At 38.6% G+C, this 15,498-nt stretch overlaps 1 protein-coding gene across 3 annotated transcripts in view; it reads left to right on the top strand.

The window, feature by feature from the left end:
* LOC145436117 (uncharacterized) overlaps window positions 1-14,076 on the top strand; it is a 37,565-nt gene extending 23,489 nt beyond the window's left edge. For all 3 annotated transcript variants that reach the window (XM_080313397.1, XM_080313399.1, XM_080313400.1), the window contains 8 exons: window positions 2,454-2,508; window positions 2,586-2,715; window positions 3,463-3,625; window positions 5,334-5,474; window positions 9,330-9,411; window positions 11,028-11,185; window positions 12,703-12,790; window positions 13,566-14,076. In XM_080313397.1, coding sequence (XP_080169523.1) covers window positions 2,454-2,508; window positions 2,586-2,715; window positions 3,463-3,625; window positions 5,334-5,474; window positions 9,330-9,411; window positions 11,028-11,185; window positions 12,703-12,790; window positions 13,566-13,667 — 919 coding nt within the window. In that variant the 3' untranslated portion in view covers window positions 13,668-14,076. The remainder of the gene's footprint in view (window positions 1-2,453; window positions 2,509-2,585; window positions 2,716-3,462; window positions 3,626-5,333; window positions 5,475-9,329; window positions 9,412-11,027; window positions 11,186-12,702; window positions 12,791-13,565) is intronic.
* The last annotated feature ends 1,422 nt before the right edge of the window (window positions 14,077-15,498 follow it).

The following is a 15,498-nucleotide window of genomic DNA, read 5'->3' on the forward strand; positions in this document are numbered from 1 at the left end:
ACCTCCAAGAAGCTCTTCAAATAACCCCTATTCCAGAATAACATCAAGATGAGCTGGTAGATAGAAATGATATATTCAGTAACAAATTATACTTCTCAATTTTGGTGCCATATATGTTGTGATCATGCCCAAAGGTGTCGTCAAAAGCATTACACGTAATATTACACTCGACCGTATCAATTGGGTTTTCACTGACACAGGGCCACTAGGGTTATGACTTGAATAAAAAAAAATTACCTGTAGCAGGAATTAATGACCATTTTGGTATAAATTATTAAGATTATAATTATTTTGTTCAAATCGAGAAAAAAAAATAATAAATTTTCGACACTGGTCCAAATAGAGAAAAATTTACAATTCAAAGGTATTCTTTGCTGCAAATTTATATATATATGTCATTTTGCACTTCTGGTAAAGTTAATCCATCAATTTGACTTCACTTTCTCTTATTATGTTATTGCCTGGGATATCTACACTGGACATATCCGACTTTCAATGGGAATTTTTAGGCACTTTATCGCTGCAGGACATTCGTGCGCAAAGATAGCAGCAAATAATCTTTAGTATATTCTAGAGCCCGACCGATATTGGATTTTTGGGTCGATACCGATAAAACCGATATCTCACACATTGACCGAGAACCCCAATACATTCAGCCGATATTCAAAAGAAGTTGGATATACATAAGCACATTTTCAAAGCTTCAGAGCATTTTACTTGAACTTCTTCACAGCCATTGTTATACTTGAACATGAAATAAAGTAGAAAGGCTACATCTGGGCACCTGTAAAGTGTAAGCTATATGAAATATATCAATATTTTCAGTCTAGCGGTCAAAGATTATAGTTTACTGACTTCCTACCGCCATGCTATGACGTCACGAAAACTGTCTGTAATTTTTCAGCTTCAATGGTCGACACCGATAATTCTTTCAAAGTGTGATATTGTCCCGATATTATCCGTGAACCGATGATCGGTCGGGCTCTAGTGTATCCCATCTTTAGACATCTGGTTGGAATACCAAGCTTCCTGTCACGCATTTGCGATGAATAAGCATGATATCTCCAGAGTTTACTCTCCATCTGGGGACTTGGAAGTACGGAATTATAGCCCTTGAGCTCCATCATCTCGCATTGCGTGGAGATGGAAGGTTATGCCATTTGATTAGTGGTAATGTACTATTTTCTTTGAAAGAGCGGCATGCTCTGCACAGCACATACATGAACTTAAAATCATCCCTCCATCCTTGGTTTTCTATTATTTTCATGTGAAATTCTGGCTCGGTGGATTGTACCAAGTTTTCGTAGTGTTTTACCATATCATCTCCAAATTTGTAGCTGAGAATTCGATTTTTTGAGGTCATTGGATTGAAGAACTCGGATATATGCTTTAAGAATCGATAATATTATGTTGGCAACCAATATATAGTGGTTTATGAAAACCCTTGCTCATCATTGCATTTTGCAGTTTCACAACAACGCCATTCCGCTGCCCAGTATCAACAGATGCTGAGTCACATACGATATGTTCAAAATTTCAAAATCATATTCCTCTAATCGGTTTTCTAGACCGCTGAAAATATGTTGAGTTGTTCTACTTTCGCCTTTTTGAACAACCAGTTCGATTTGTGTCAGAAAAATTGAAATGATACGATATATACAGACCACATCTAAAATCGAAATTAACAATTATTTATTAATTATTAAATTTTGACTGTAAACAAGAACACGATAGGATTAATTCAATCTGGGCAATCACAATTTACCAAAATACTATTTTAAATCTTCGCTATTGGGATTGTGTCGGTTGAATTCAAATCAGTCGCTATTTATATTGTATAGTCTGTATCTACAAAAAAAGCCTATCCTTCATACAGTGAAAACTGGAAAATTTTTGTGCAGGAGGTTTTTGTTTAACCAGCCTTAAGTTTTGTTAATTTTAAAATCAGGACACAAAAGTTCATCGTTTGTGACTACAGGACATACAAAATTGTGAATTTTTTTTCAAGTCATAACCCTAGGGACCACATAATCCAAGAAAGACATCTGCGGAATTCGCTTTCAAATGGTAAAAATCTAACCAAATTCTGGATATAGTATGATGTTATTTTCAGGATAAGTCACTTTTCATGCTGTTTATCAGTAGCCTACAGTTAATATTAGCACAAGACAGATGACAGTTGCACGATTGTTGAGTTATATCTCAACCAAAACTTGTGGTGGTCCTCAAAGGCAGAAAGGTTGATAACCACTGCACTAGATGTTTAAGTCTCCTTGTTGTCCTTGTCTCAAATTGTTATTTATTATGCACAAGTGAATGGTAGTTAGACTACAATGTAATAAGGATAATATATTACGCAATATGAAAGCGCTGTTTTATAATGGTCTGGCTTCTCATTCCACGTACGTCTCACTGAATAGCTATAATATTCTTTTTGTGTTTTACTTTTCAAGGATTTGGGCAGTCCACGAGCATGTGTTACGCGCTACAAAAGTTGAAGTACTTCGGGTAAGTTAACATTTCATTGGCAACGTAACACCCAATGCCGATCATCAATAAGGCATTTCTATATTTTGCTGTTCCAGGGTCATTACGGAACGGTGAATGTGGTCAGGCCGCAGGGCTCGAGGATTTTCAGCGGGAGCACAGATCGTACGATAAGGGTTTGGGACAAGAACGGGGAATGCTTTGCGAAAATGACCAAAGGACTGAAAGGTAAGCGTTGAAAGTCACAGAAAATGGTGAATGAGAAAATTTCTCGCTTTTGCACTCCCTCAAATATGGAGTTTTTATATTATGAATTCAATACATACTTTTTCATTGCTCTCCGAAATTGTATCTGCGGCCATGCCTTAAGTCAACATACATCACTCAATAATCCAATTGTAGTTGATTGAGAAAAATTAATATAAACATATAGAGCAGTGGTTCCCAACCTGGGGGGCGTGAAAGCATTTGAAGGGGGGCGCGAAGAAGCGGCCAACTGAACAAATTTTTTGCGCTTTGCGCGATTGACCCCCAATTCACACGTGTTTCTCTATCTATAGACCTAATTTCATATTTCTCAATTCTCTCATCAACAGTCATAACTGTCCATGCCACCAAACAATCTGTTGAGGTTGCTAGCATCCCGGTTGGATTTTGTGATATGACGATAAGGGTAGCGCGAAATTTTTCACTATCATAAAGGGGGGCGTGTCTAAAAAAAGGTTGGGAACGACAAAATATGTGCCATACCCACTGTTAAGGTCAGTGCTTCTCAAATCTATTTGACCTGCGGCACCCTATCAAAGGGATCAATTGCTCGCAGCAACTCAGTACTGGATTAACGTGATGAAGTACAAGCATTTAGGTAGCGCTCCGAAATTGTTCTATATTAGGAAAATCGTCATGGTCCTGTCGTGCGTTTTCTGTGATTACTAGAGCTAGATTTTATTCAAAACATCCTATACTTTATTTCAGGCGGTGTGAATGATATTCACCTTGCCGACGGCAGTAACGTGCTTTTCACCGCGTCTTGGGATATGTCGGTGAAAGTCTGGAACACAGTCAAATTTAAGCCGAAAGATTCCTTGACTGGACATAAGGATTCTGTTCAAAAAGTGGCGGTCGATGCTAAGTTCATGTAAATTAAATAAAGGATTTTGGTTTATTCATATCTCTGCCGAAATATTTCTACAGTAATCGTTTCTCTAAATCAGTGGTTCCCAACCCTTTTTCTTGATTCCCCACTTCTGATGTATTCAAAGTCTTCCCACAACCTAAAATCCACCCCTTAAAACTGCCCCCTCCAATAAAATTTGCTCAGACTTTGTTTGGTATGTACTCGATCAGGGGTTTCCAACCTTTTTGGATGTCGGAGCCGCATTTCAAACTTCAGAGTACGTATTAAGCAGCATGAAAACACGCTCACTACTTATAACTAGGGCAAGTTTTTGTTGCAATTAAATCCCTGGAAAGTTGCATTTATTTTTGATAAAAGTTGCAGAAGTTGCATTTTGACCACAATTTGCTCATTTGACTAAAAAAAGAAAAGGTCAACTTCCCAGATTGACTAAAAAAAAAGGTCAATTTTCCGGCTCAGCTCCCAAAATACCCGTAACAGCATTACTTCGGTGCTGATTTACGGTGTTCCAGTCGAATTTGGCCGTGTATTTCGCCAAAATCGAAAATACTTTCATGAAAAATCAAGAAAGTTGCAAAAAGTTGCATGAAAAAAATGGACAAAAGCTGCAAAATGTTGCACCATAAGATTCCTTCAAGCAGCTTAAAACAGCATTCTACATATCTTACGAGTATTTAGGAAGCTGTCGGAAGCTGTAAAAAAAGTTGCAAAAACTTGCCCTACTTATAACGAAAACGTAAAGGTACCTACCCTATACTCCTGGATCTCACCATCCACTTAATTAAAAAAGAGCATGCACATAGACTTCTACAGATTCTATGTCGGTTATTTTAGCATGGATACACGCTGTTTCGCGAGTGGTATACGTTGAGATAAACTGATAACGCGTATCATTACTACAACATACTATTATATCGTTATGTGGGAGCGATTATACGCTGGGTAATGTTGGACTTATTGCAATTTATACTTGACTGTGAGCCATTATTTTGATGTCGAAATTTTCAGAGACGATACATAAAGGTGTATGACCAGCAGAACTCAATATATATCCTTTCCTGACGGGTATCCATCCATGCGTTTGATGCTAGTCTGGTAGGATTCTCTTTCCGGGTTTAAAGAAGCGGCCTTGGAAGGCTTTAAACATAACTGATACCACTCATTATAGCATTCATGTAAAATGATTGGCTATAACTATTAACTACTCATGGAAAAAACAGCAACTTTCGTCTATGATATTTTTGTGGCATATTTGGAGGTCAGTTAGAGCCGCAGGAAGGCTACCTCAGAGCTGCATATGGCTCTGAGACCCGCGGTTGGGAATCACTGGATATGATAATGGTAGACTTTTAGACCCCCACCAGAAACATTACATTTCACTACTTCACTAATGTGGAGATGATTCATTTCTGAATGGGTGAAATGGCTTGACTCGATTCTGACGAATATGTCCGTCGAATTCTCGAGTCAATGTGATTCGTCAGATATTTTACTGTGCTATTCATCTGAATTTTTCAGCCGCATTAAAAAGGAACCATGTTGTAAATATGACCAATAAATTACTTGATCATGTACGTACCCTCCATCTTTGCATGACTTACTAAACCAGCAACGGTTCAACAATCATAATATCAAGGCTGGATTTCAAAACTGAAACATCAATCAATTGGCATGTTTTCTGTTCCATTAAAAGTTGATGTCTTTTCAGTGTGTCCTGTTCGCACGATGGGACAATCAAAGTGTGGAGTCGCGCTACGTCGAAATGCGAGCGAACTTTGACGTGTCACAAAGGATCTGTCCTGTGCATGATTTATTTCGACTGGCAGATTATCAGCGGTGGAGTTGACAGGTTAGAATTACCTTTGTGTCTGGACGTTTCTAGTGTGACTTTGGTTGAAAACCATGAATGTTTATCCAATTCAAGAGGTTTGTTGTTTTTATTTTGGTTTAGCCACTGTAATGTATCATACTGATCGAAAAGTCTAGTTGAAAAGCAGACATGGGGTGATTACTTCGTGATTGTAATCGATTGCGATTACGATTACTTCTGAATGACGCGATTACGATTACGATTACGATTACAGCAAAATCAGGAAGTAGTCGATTACGATTACGATTACATTGGAAAAGTAATCACGATTACTCACGATTACATTTATTTTGCATCTTAGAAGGTATGTTGGAAGACAATATATGGATTGCGCTGGTAAGGCTTAATGAGATAACAGACTCCATTTGAAAGAGATGCGTCATTTGCTTGTTACGTCATAATGTGCCCATTGTCCATTTTTATAGAGGTCAATTCATCGCGCCCAATGATTTGCGTTCTTGCCAGGGCCATAATTACCGCAACCCAAATTTCCCAATAGGGTGGGGAGCGAGCTCGAAGGGGACTCAAAAAGTATTTCGTAAACCAACATAAGTTATAGAGTATTTTCGAGAGATCTAATTGACTTGAAAATCCTCTCTCGATCAATGATTCCCAACCGCGGCTCCGAGCTAGCCTACTTGCGGCTCCCATTGACGTTGGAAAATCCAACAAAAATATTATAAAATCAATTTAGAACAAACAAGAAAATTGATATTCAAAAATTACACTTGCTTGGCTTGGAATCTGGAGTTTGTAATTAAGGGTGGAGACCAATTCCTTCGCTGTCCAGTAGCGATGCTCTGCTCAGCAACGATTTCGTTACTCAACTCACGTTAAAAAGTATGCTCACACTCAAATGCGTTTGGATCGTCACTCAAATTTAAGTATGCTCATCATGAGACTTAATTAAATGCAGGTGGTGTTGCGACACGTTTTACAACGCTATCTGACCATCAAACCAATGGATCATTTGACTTGATTGTCAAGTTCAACGGCCGCATTGACAGAATGATTGCTTTTTTCCCATTATGAAAATGTTTTCAAGGCCTATTGTAGTTAATGTGACCACTGACCCTGGTAATTTACAACTTGAGTTGCTAGACATGCAGTCAGATGTAAAGACATCACAATTTGTTTGTGCGTCTCACGAAAGTTTTTTCTTCTATAGTCTGCTACGCTTGAGCCACTGCAATATCGTTTGATTATATAACAAACCGGAGGTCACGAATTAACAACATACACTAAAGTAATTGTAACAAGATACCAGAGGTTATAATTATGAATTACGTGCCCCCGGCTCTACATGTAGGTAATTGTGTGGCGAGATAGCGCAGTGGTATAATCCACGGCTGCAACACCATTGGGTCGCGGGTTCGAGTCCGACCGAGGTCGGCTTCTGAATAACTAGATGTTGGAGGTTTTTCTAGGCTCGCGTAAGCGGTGTCTTACAATGGGCCGTGCTACAAGTCGGCAGATACGGAATCAATGATGCAGAAAATAGGCCTGGTGTAACTGTCCGTTGTAGTCTACGAACACCAAGATTACCTCAAACAAACAAACTCTACAGGTAAATATGACCATCGGGGGCTGAGAGCGGATTAAAGATCAATAGTAATATAATGCAATTGTTAACGAAATTCAGTCTTCAACTTGCGGTTATACCACCCTATGGGCGACGAATTGCTGTTTTAGTCCTGATTCCAGCTACAGCCCATGGTAACATGATATATAAGCCCATGACCATGGCGGCAGGCCCCAATGTTGAGTAAAGAATTGTGAAATAACGATTGGCGCCCGTTTCAAGTAGAGTCATGTGAGAATAAGACGAAGCGAACATAAAATTCTGCCTTCAACTTAATACAGATATTGTACTGCAAGCTGCCGTTACGAGAAACGGCAAAAACGGCTCCGTTTTGATATATATATATCACCAGCTGTTGATTTTACTGCTTCGTTGTGGAAATCGCAATGTTTTATTTGACGAGTACAAAATTCCAAATTTTTGTCCGGTTTTCGTACGTACTAGATAGGCCTACTGCTCGCCAAGCAGCTACGGTCAAATTGCGTTTAACTAAGCATAAGCATACCCAAACATCAACCATAAGCTACTATTTTAAATTAGGCAGAGCGGAGATAAATTGTACTGCTGCGAGATAGTGGCGTGTGTAACGTGTTGATAACCTGATATACAGCACGGTGGGTGTTCCTACAATGACACCAATGTACGACGTACGAACATCGAATATCTATTTAGTGTGGATACTTATTACGCAATGACGCGCAAAGCTAATACGCTGCTTCTGACGTAATAATGAGCTGTGGCGTTGGAAAAACAGACGTTTGTGCTGTCACGACCCTGGTATAATATCTCTTCCCTGTTCGCGTATGTTCAGTTTATGTCATAGTCCTTGCAAAAATAAAAAGTAATCGTTCTTTCACAGAGAAATCGATTAGATATAGGAAGTAGTCGATTACGATTACGATTACTTCGGAATTTTTTCGAATGTAATCGATTGCGATTACGATTACTCGAAAATGCTGTAATCGTCGTAATCGATTACGATTACTAATCGCGATTACCCCATGTCTGTTGAAAAGTCATAAACAATGGTTACGTCGAGTAAGAAGCTACTTGTATATTCATAATCATATATAAATTTGATCTCTCTTTGAATTTATGCTGCTAACAAGCATCGTCATTTGTTTATTTCAACCAAAAGAATGACTAAAGGAATGCCAGTGTTGATTCAAAACAATACGAGAGGCCGCAGAGATGTCCATATAGTATAGGGCTGTTTAAAAATAACTTTTTTTCCGGATTCCAGCCATTCACTGATCAAATTGTCAGGTTACCCTAAAAAACGCTGCACACCAAATTTGGTTCAATTCCAACAAGTATAAGACTCCGCAGATCTAATTAAAAAATTTAATTTATTAGGGAAAATTGAAAAAAAAAAATTTTTCAAATATTTTTGTCAACCTCATAAAATTGTTGAGCTGTCTTCGAAGACGATGCAAAACAAATTTGAGTGAATTCCAACTAGTAGAAGTGGAGTTATTTGAGTTTTTCGTTGATAATTCTCGGATTATCCTTGATCAGTGGATAATCCGAGGATTATCAACGCTTAACTCCAATGGCTCCGCTTCTACTAGTTGGAATTGAGACAAATTTGTTTTGCATCGTCTCTGAAGACAGCTCAACAATTTCATGGGGTTGACAGAAAAATTTGAACTCCTTTTTTCTTAATTTTCCTGTATAAATTAAAATTTTTAATTGGATCCACGGAGCCCTATACTTGTTAGAATTGAACCAAATTTGGTGTGCAGCGTTTTTTAGGGTAACCTGACAATTTAATCAATGAATGGCTGGAATCCAGAAGAAAACAGCCCTAATATAGCATCATTGGGATTAGATGAAGCCATTTTTGCTGGTTGGAAAGTTGTTGATCCCTTTTTGCAGAACCTACAGCTTAGAATAAATTACTTGATCACTAAGTATGCAATAAACATAGGAAGATTGAATAGTATATTCATATTGAAATGAACCCAAATATTCTCGGCTGACACTCATCAGGGTAATCGTCGACAACTGATGAGGAGTGTCAGCCGAAAATTTACGGATTAATTTCAGTATGAATATACTATCCAATTGTATATTGAAGTTCTGTACCTCCAAGAAGCTCTTCAAATAGGAATATCTAAAGATCTGGGCACTACTATTCTTGTCTTTAGTCTGTCTGATGAATAAAGGAATAAACTGTTCTCCAGCATAGGCTACTTCGCCAGAGCATGCTGTTACCCTGCTAGCTGTTAAAATGATTTTTTTCTTTCTAGGAAGATCATTGTCTCAAATTCTTTGACCGGTAGAGTGATGCATCAACTTTTGGGGCATGGAAGCCCAGTGACGGTGGTGCAGGTAAGATTGGATGCTGTGATCGACTTTAGTAATATGTAGCTAAGTACGACTGTTTCATTGGACTCCGTTTCTTCACTCAACTTTATCCTGAATAGATAATATAATTATTCCTGGATTATTGAGGAAGGTCATGGTGTATGATGGCTTCAGAAATTTTGTAGCCAGGCCTCAGATGTGGTCGGTCAGTAGCGAAATACTTTTACTTTTCGGTGTAAACGCAGTTTTGCCTACATGCACTACTTACCCAAGGGGTTATATCTTAGATTGCACTTCCATTTAATAAGTTTATGGGCAAAACTACTTACTTATCTCAGGTCGAATTTTGAAAAGTAAAAGTGGTTTGTATTGGATACTTTTGTATTTGTATCACTTGCATAATGCCTACATGCGGTGACGTTAGTTGATTTGCATTAGTTGCGAAGATGCATCTTGTATCTTTGAGTGTAGCCACCTCTGATTATATTTTGTTATTCCAGGGCATGAAACTTTAATAAAGACAACGTAAATTTGTGTGAATATAATATAGAATGCTTGTTTGCTTATTAAATCTGGATTATTGCAGATAACAAAGCGTTTATTGCATCAGAATTCCTTGTTTTCACAACAGAGGGGGGTCAAAAATTGATTTTTTCTTTAAATTAGGGATATTTCATATCTCAAAAACTTGATGTGATAGAGAAGATCTGAAGCCCCAAAATCAGTTGTCAAAACCCAAACCCCGAAAAAAAGTTGAAATTTGTAGACCAGTGCTATCTTAAAATTAACCGACCCCTCGACCAAATCTACGTTTGAAACTACTTACTTGAGTAGTTTTCGGTCCTTTCACTTCCACTTAGCCTAGTTCTGACATGTCTAGAAAATTGCCAGGGTTGTAATGCCTCGATTTGACTCGAGTCATTTTTTCTAATGCGTAAAATGACTCGACTCGAGTCAATTTTTGTGTTTCACTCGAGTTATTGTGCATGACTCGAACCACGTCGTAAGACTCGAGATGGCCAAGACAGACATTCCATAGTAACTTCGTAAAAATATTAACGTCACCACGTTATTGGTATTTCGTTTATGAGTCCTGATACTTGGAAAATAGAGCCAGAAACGGTTGTTAAGACTGAGGAAAATTACTGTGTTATGAATGCGAGCCAATATATACGACGCGAGCATAGTTGATAAGAGTGGGTTGAACTCGATTGGATTGAAAACTGAGCAGTGAACATTATGACTTGGACTCGGACTCAAGTCAAAACCCTGTGACACGGACTCGACCATCTGCTAGCTGGCTTGGACTCGGACTTGAGTCGAGTCAAAACTATGAAAGTGAGATCGACTTGTGACTCGGGACCTTGTGACTTGGTCACAACCCTTGAAATCGCTACTTGCCCCTGTAACTGAGTTGAAATCTACCGCCGGTACATTAGTTTTACTTAAGTACCATAGCTGACTATTTTGTCGACCTCCAGATTTCAACCATCTGTTGATGGAGTTTCCTTTCATTTATTGTTAACGGCGTGATTTTCGTGCCACAATCTCAAGCGAAGAGAAGAGCATTTTGACGTGCACGAGGGTCCACGAACTGATATGTTTCGTTCACCCTATCCTCAAATTCTCGTTATGGTCAGAGACAACATGAGCTGCTTGCCAGTGGAGATTTGGACGGATACCTGTTCTTCTGGTCTCTACGCTACGACGATTTTGAGCCCATCAACTCAATCCAGGCTCACGAATCTAAGATCACTGCGATATGCATGCACGGGAGAACATTTTTCACCGCGTCGACGTAAGTACGCTTTGGGTTATCCTGTCCACAGTTTTCTACAAGTAGACTTAAAGGAGGTAGTGATTTTAAATTATACTGTCATGTTCACGCTGTTATCATTACTCCCATGATAAGAGATGAAGCTGGTGAGAAGTTTGAAAAATTTCGATATACGATTGAATAGTATATTCATATTACAACGAACCTGAATATTTCCGGCTGACACTCGTCATGGGTAATCGTCAGCAACTGGTAAAGAATTGGAAAGAAAATTGTATATATCAACAATCGTGTCGCAAAATATGATATCAATGACAAGAGATTTCGAACAATCGAGGCGAAGAGCGCTTAAGCACAATGTACTATTTTTGGATGGTACACGTACTGCTTTTGTAGGCACAGGTTGTCGTATTTTGACTTTGATCAATGGTCAGAGGTGGTCAGTAACGAAATATGTCTACTCTCTTGGAGTACTCAGGGTTGCTTTGCATACTTACTTGCTTGCTTGTTACTTGCAATGCATACTCAAGTTGTTATGTTTACAGACTATTCCTACTTTACAGTTCTTCTGCCACTTCTAGTTATTGTTGATACCTTTGGTTTGGTAAATAGAAACGGGTTTTAGGTGAGTGAATGTCATGGCGATTGGGCGAAATTAGCCCCTACGTCATTGTGACTGAATGTATTTTCAAGCTTGCTCCGGCTTGTAGTGTCATTAGTAGGGCGATTGTTTTTTGACATTACAAAAAAGTCGAAATTTTGTCTAAATTGTTTACGAAGTCAATTTTTTGGAAACTGCATTTGGTTGGCGTCGCCCGCGTCGGTGAATCTTTTCATTTGACATAATGCACCTTGTCACCTGCTTTTCATTCTTAGTGTTGCAGATGGCCCATTGTCTAGTCATTGTGAATCGTAAATCATCGAATAAAAATAAGTTGAGATGGTGTGATGAGTAAAATCGAGTAAAATTTGTAGTAGGTGCGACGTTTTTCCCAAGTTCACGCCGATATCGTACTCAATCTTAAACTTGACAGCGTGGCGAACGTTGCTTCTTATATCACATTGGTTCTCATCTTCCGTTTTTAGGTCAAAAATACTCACCCCAGTCATTAGTTATTTTGCGTTATTCACGAAGATGCACCCTGCAATTTTGAAAGTGACCACTGCTAAAAGTATGCAAATATTCCCTTGAGTCCCTTTTTTACCTTCAGTTTCTACTTCCATGTGGATAGGTTTTGATATGTCGCGGAAATATCTGCTTCTACCTGAAATTAGGTGGAAATTTACAGTATTATAACTACTTTTACTTGAGCCGCAGTACTGACTACTTTCACCAATTCTGCTTACGGTGAGTTGAAGGTTTGGAATGCAACTCACAAACTCAAAATATTGCTAGTGGCAAAGCGAAATACCTTATCGCAATTCAATCCATGTAATTATTTTCCTTCTTTTAAACAGGTTAAATTTCTCGTTTTAGCAGCATAGTAAGTGTGAATGTGCTTCCGCCTTTTATATCGACTATTTTCTACTCATTTCAGCGATGCTCTCGTGAAGGAATGGGACTTGGTGACATTGTCAAATCTCAGAATCTGCCAAGGTCACACGGACGCCGTTATGGACGTTAAGGTAAGATAACACACCAGCGTATCAGCGATCCACTTCCCTAAATCAGATTACATCCATTTGTAATGCTGATTTATGACTCTGGTTATTATTAGGGCAAGTTTTTGTTGCAGTCAAATCCGCGGAAAGTTGCATTTATTCTTCACAAAAGTTGCAGTAAACAGTAGCATTTACTTTTCACAAAAGTTGCAGTAAAAAGTTGCATTTATGGACAATTTCCTTGAAATTATTAGGTTATGAGATGCTCGAATCGATCCGTATCCAAGGCACTGATAGCAAAACTCAGTGTTAGCGAATTCAACAAAATCAATAGCCTGAAAAAATTGTCCCAGTGAAAAAGTAATTTTCGGTGGTCTAGCATGAATGTATGTCAAATCAGAGAGGACTTCAAATTTAAACGACAGTGGAATAATCAAGCGATCTATTTACATATAGTGCCAAATATTTCCAGTAAGAAGTTGGTTGCATGTAAAATCGTAAGTTTCATGAAAAATCGAAAAAAGTTGCAAAACGTTTCATGAAAAGTCGAAAAAAGTTGCGAAGAGTTGCACAAAAAAAAAATGGAGTAAAGCTGCAAATAGTTGCACTATAAGATTCCTTCAAACTTCTACCGCGTGTGATAGCTTGTATATCGTTCTTCAGTGGTGTTCCTTTATTGTCACAGTAATTTTGTAGGTCTACTTCCGACTTCTGTTCACCACAGTGAGTAATTAATCAACTAGTCACTTCTACCTACCATCAATCTCGGACTAAACTTGGTATTTGCCTGTCTTCTCAGTGGACTGACAAGTATCTGATTACCGCGAGTCGAGACAACACTATCAGAAGATGGTGGTGGGAGAATATCAACGACGAGGACGAAGAAAATGTATTCACATAGCTTTTTTTTAACATTAATCTTTTGTATCATCAATAATATTGCCAAGTCTGCATGTTCCGGTTTTGTTAATGCATCTTCGCCCACGCTTGCCAATGACTAATTTATAAAAGTAATAGTTACAGATATTGCCAATATGTTTCGCACAATGACTAAAATGTGTTACGATTTTTTATGATTTCGCCCCGTTATTTCGTATTATCAGTAATATTGCCTTTCAAAGTTCCGGTTTTGTTGATGCATATTCGACCACACTTTCCATTCACAAATTCATATAGAAATGAGATCCAGATATTGCCAATACGTTTATGTTCGAAAATTATTCATAAACATATTCATATGTAATGGTATTGCTTCACACACCGTTCTGTGCCAATGATTTATTCTAAGTACGAATATACCGCTGTCGAAATGTTTTTGTTGTTTCATGCTGCGGTGAATGTGACAAAGGTTAGTCGTGATTGATATCATGGTATTTCGACGTACAATCATTTTAGATCAGGCCGGTATCATTTTATGATTTCCTATCCGTAACTTACCATATTTTGGAATCTGGAAACGAGGACACTAGGGTTGTCCATAATTTGGAAAATCTCAAAATTTAGGCGTATCCATGTCTCATTCTATAGATTATAGGTAAAAAACGTCAATGAACCTGCAATAAGCTCACAGGAAAGTCGTTAACATTTGTCTAAATGCGTTTGAAAGTAGCTGCCGTAGAATGGGCGTGTCAGCGACCATAGCACGGCATGCAGACTAGTAATCACGAAATCGCGGCGTTTGATTGGCTAATCTGCTATGCTTCAATGATCACGACGTTGGCGGCTTGTTGATCAGCTGGTCAAGGAGTCGGCTGACGGCGGTGATTCTGTAATTGCGTTGTAGGTTGGTCCGCAACTAATGATTTAGGATTAATTCAGAGCATGTTGAGTTACGAAATACATGATGAACTAAGAACAGCTGCTTCACAATATCTTTTAATACATGACTGGATGGCTTATTGTGAAGGAAACCGTTGTAGCCTGTATGCCTAGATTTCATTGATGGAAAGCACAAAAACACGCGGAAAATAGTGCAAAGGCGCTTATGCAAGTGACAAACGAATTTCTAGTTTCAGAGGGGATGTACCATCATTGAATACAAATATAAAGATTGACATTGACACTACTTTGCCTGATCTTATTTGGCTGTTGTCGTGGTGGTACATAATTGAAGTCTTGCATGCTGTAAGGGTTGGATGAATCAGTCATTTATTCTTGTCACTTGTCAGATTCTTGCAGCATAATGAATCATACCCGCAAGTGCTGTCAAAGTCCTCAATGATGCCGGGCAAAGAGGTCTAAAGATAAGCACAGACTATGCTGGCATGAGCAGCAAAAAGACAGTTTGCTTGCATTGCTTAGCATGTCCCTAATGAATGCTAGATCATTACCGGCTGCATAACGACTAATGCTTGAATCAAACCAGAAATGGGCATAAAGAGGATGGATTGAAGCGGTGTGGTAGCTGCACTCTTCTTCAGATATCCGATGTAAGCTACCTGGTAGGCCCACATATCTGCTGAGCATACAGGATTGTGTCCAGCATCCATCTCACAGGTTATGCTGCACCAGTTTGGTGATGTCTAATATGCCTTACCTGCACCCAGGAAAGCAGGTCCACTTGGCTTAATCTCAAACATATCATATAGGTATTTCTTGGATCTATACTTAGTTCTATAAGTTCACAATCATTCGCTGTTTCACCTCTGTCATGCCTGTAAGAGGCTATTATTGCTCTAAACCTACCGTTACCTAGCTTTAACACGAAAAAATTCAATGACCAGATGTCTCAT

The sequence above is a fragment of the Botryllus schlosseri genome, chromosome 3 (genome assembly GCF_051294905.1).
Source record: "Botryllus schlosseri isolate E-star chromosome 3, Bs_hap1, whole genome shotgun sequence".
In the NCBI taxonomy this organism is placed as follows: domain Eukaryota; kingdom Metazoa; phylum Chordata; class Ascidiacea; order Stolidobranchia; family Styelidae; genus Botryllus; species Botryllus schlosseri.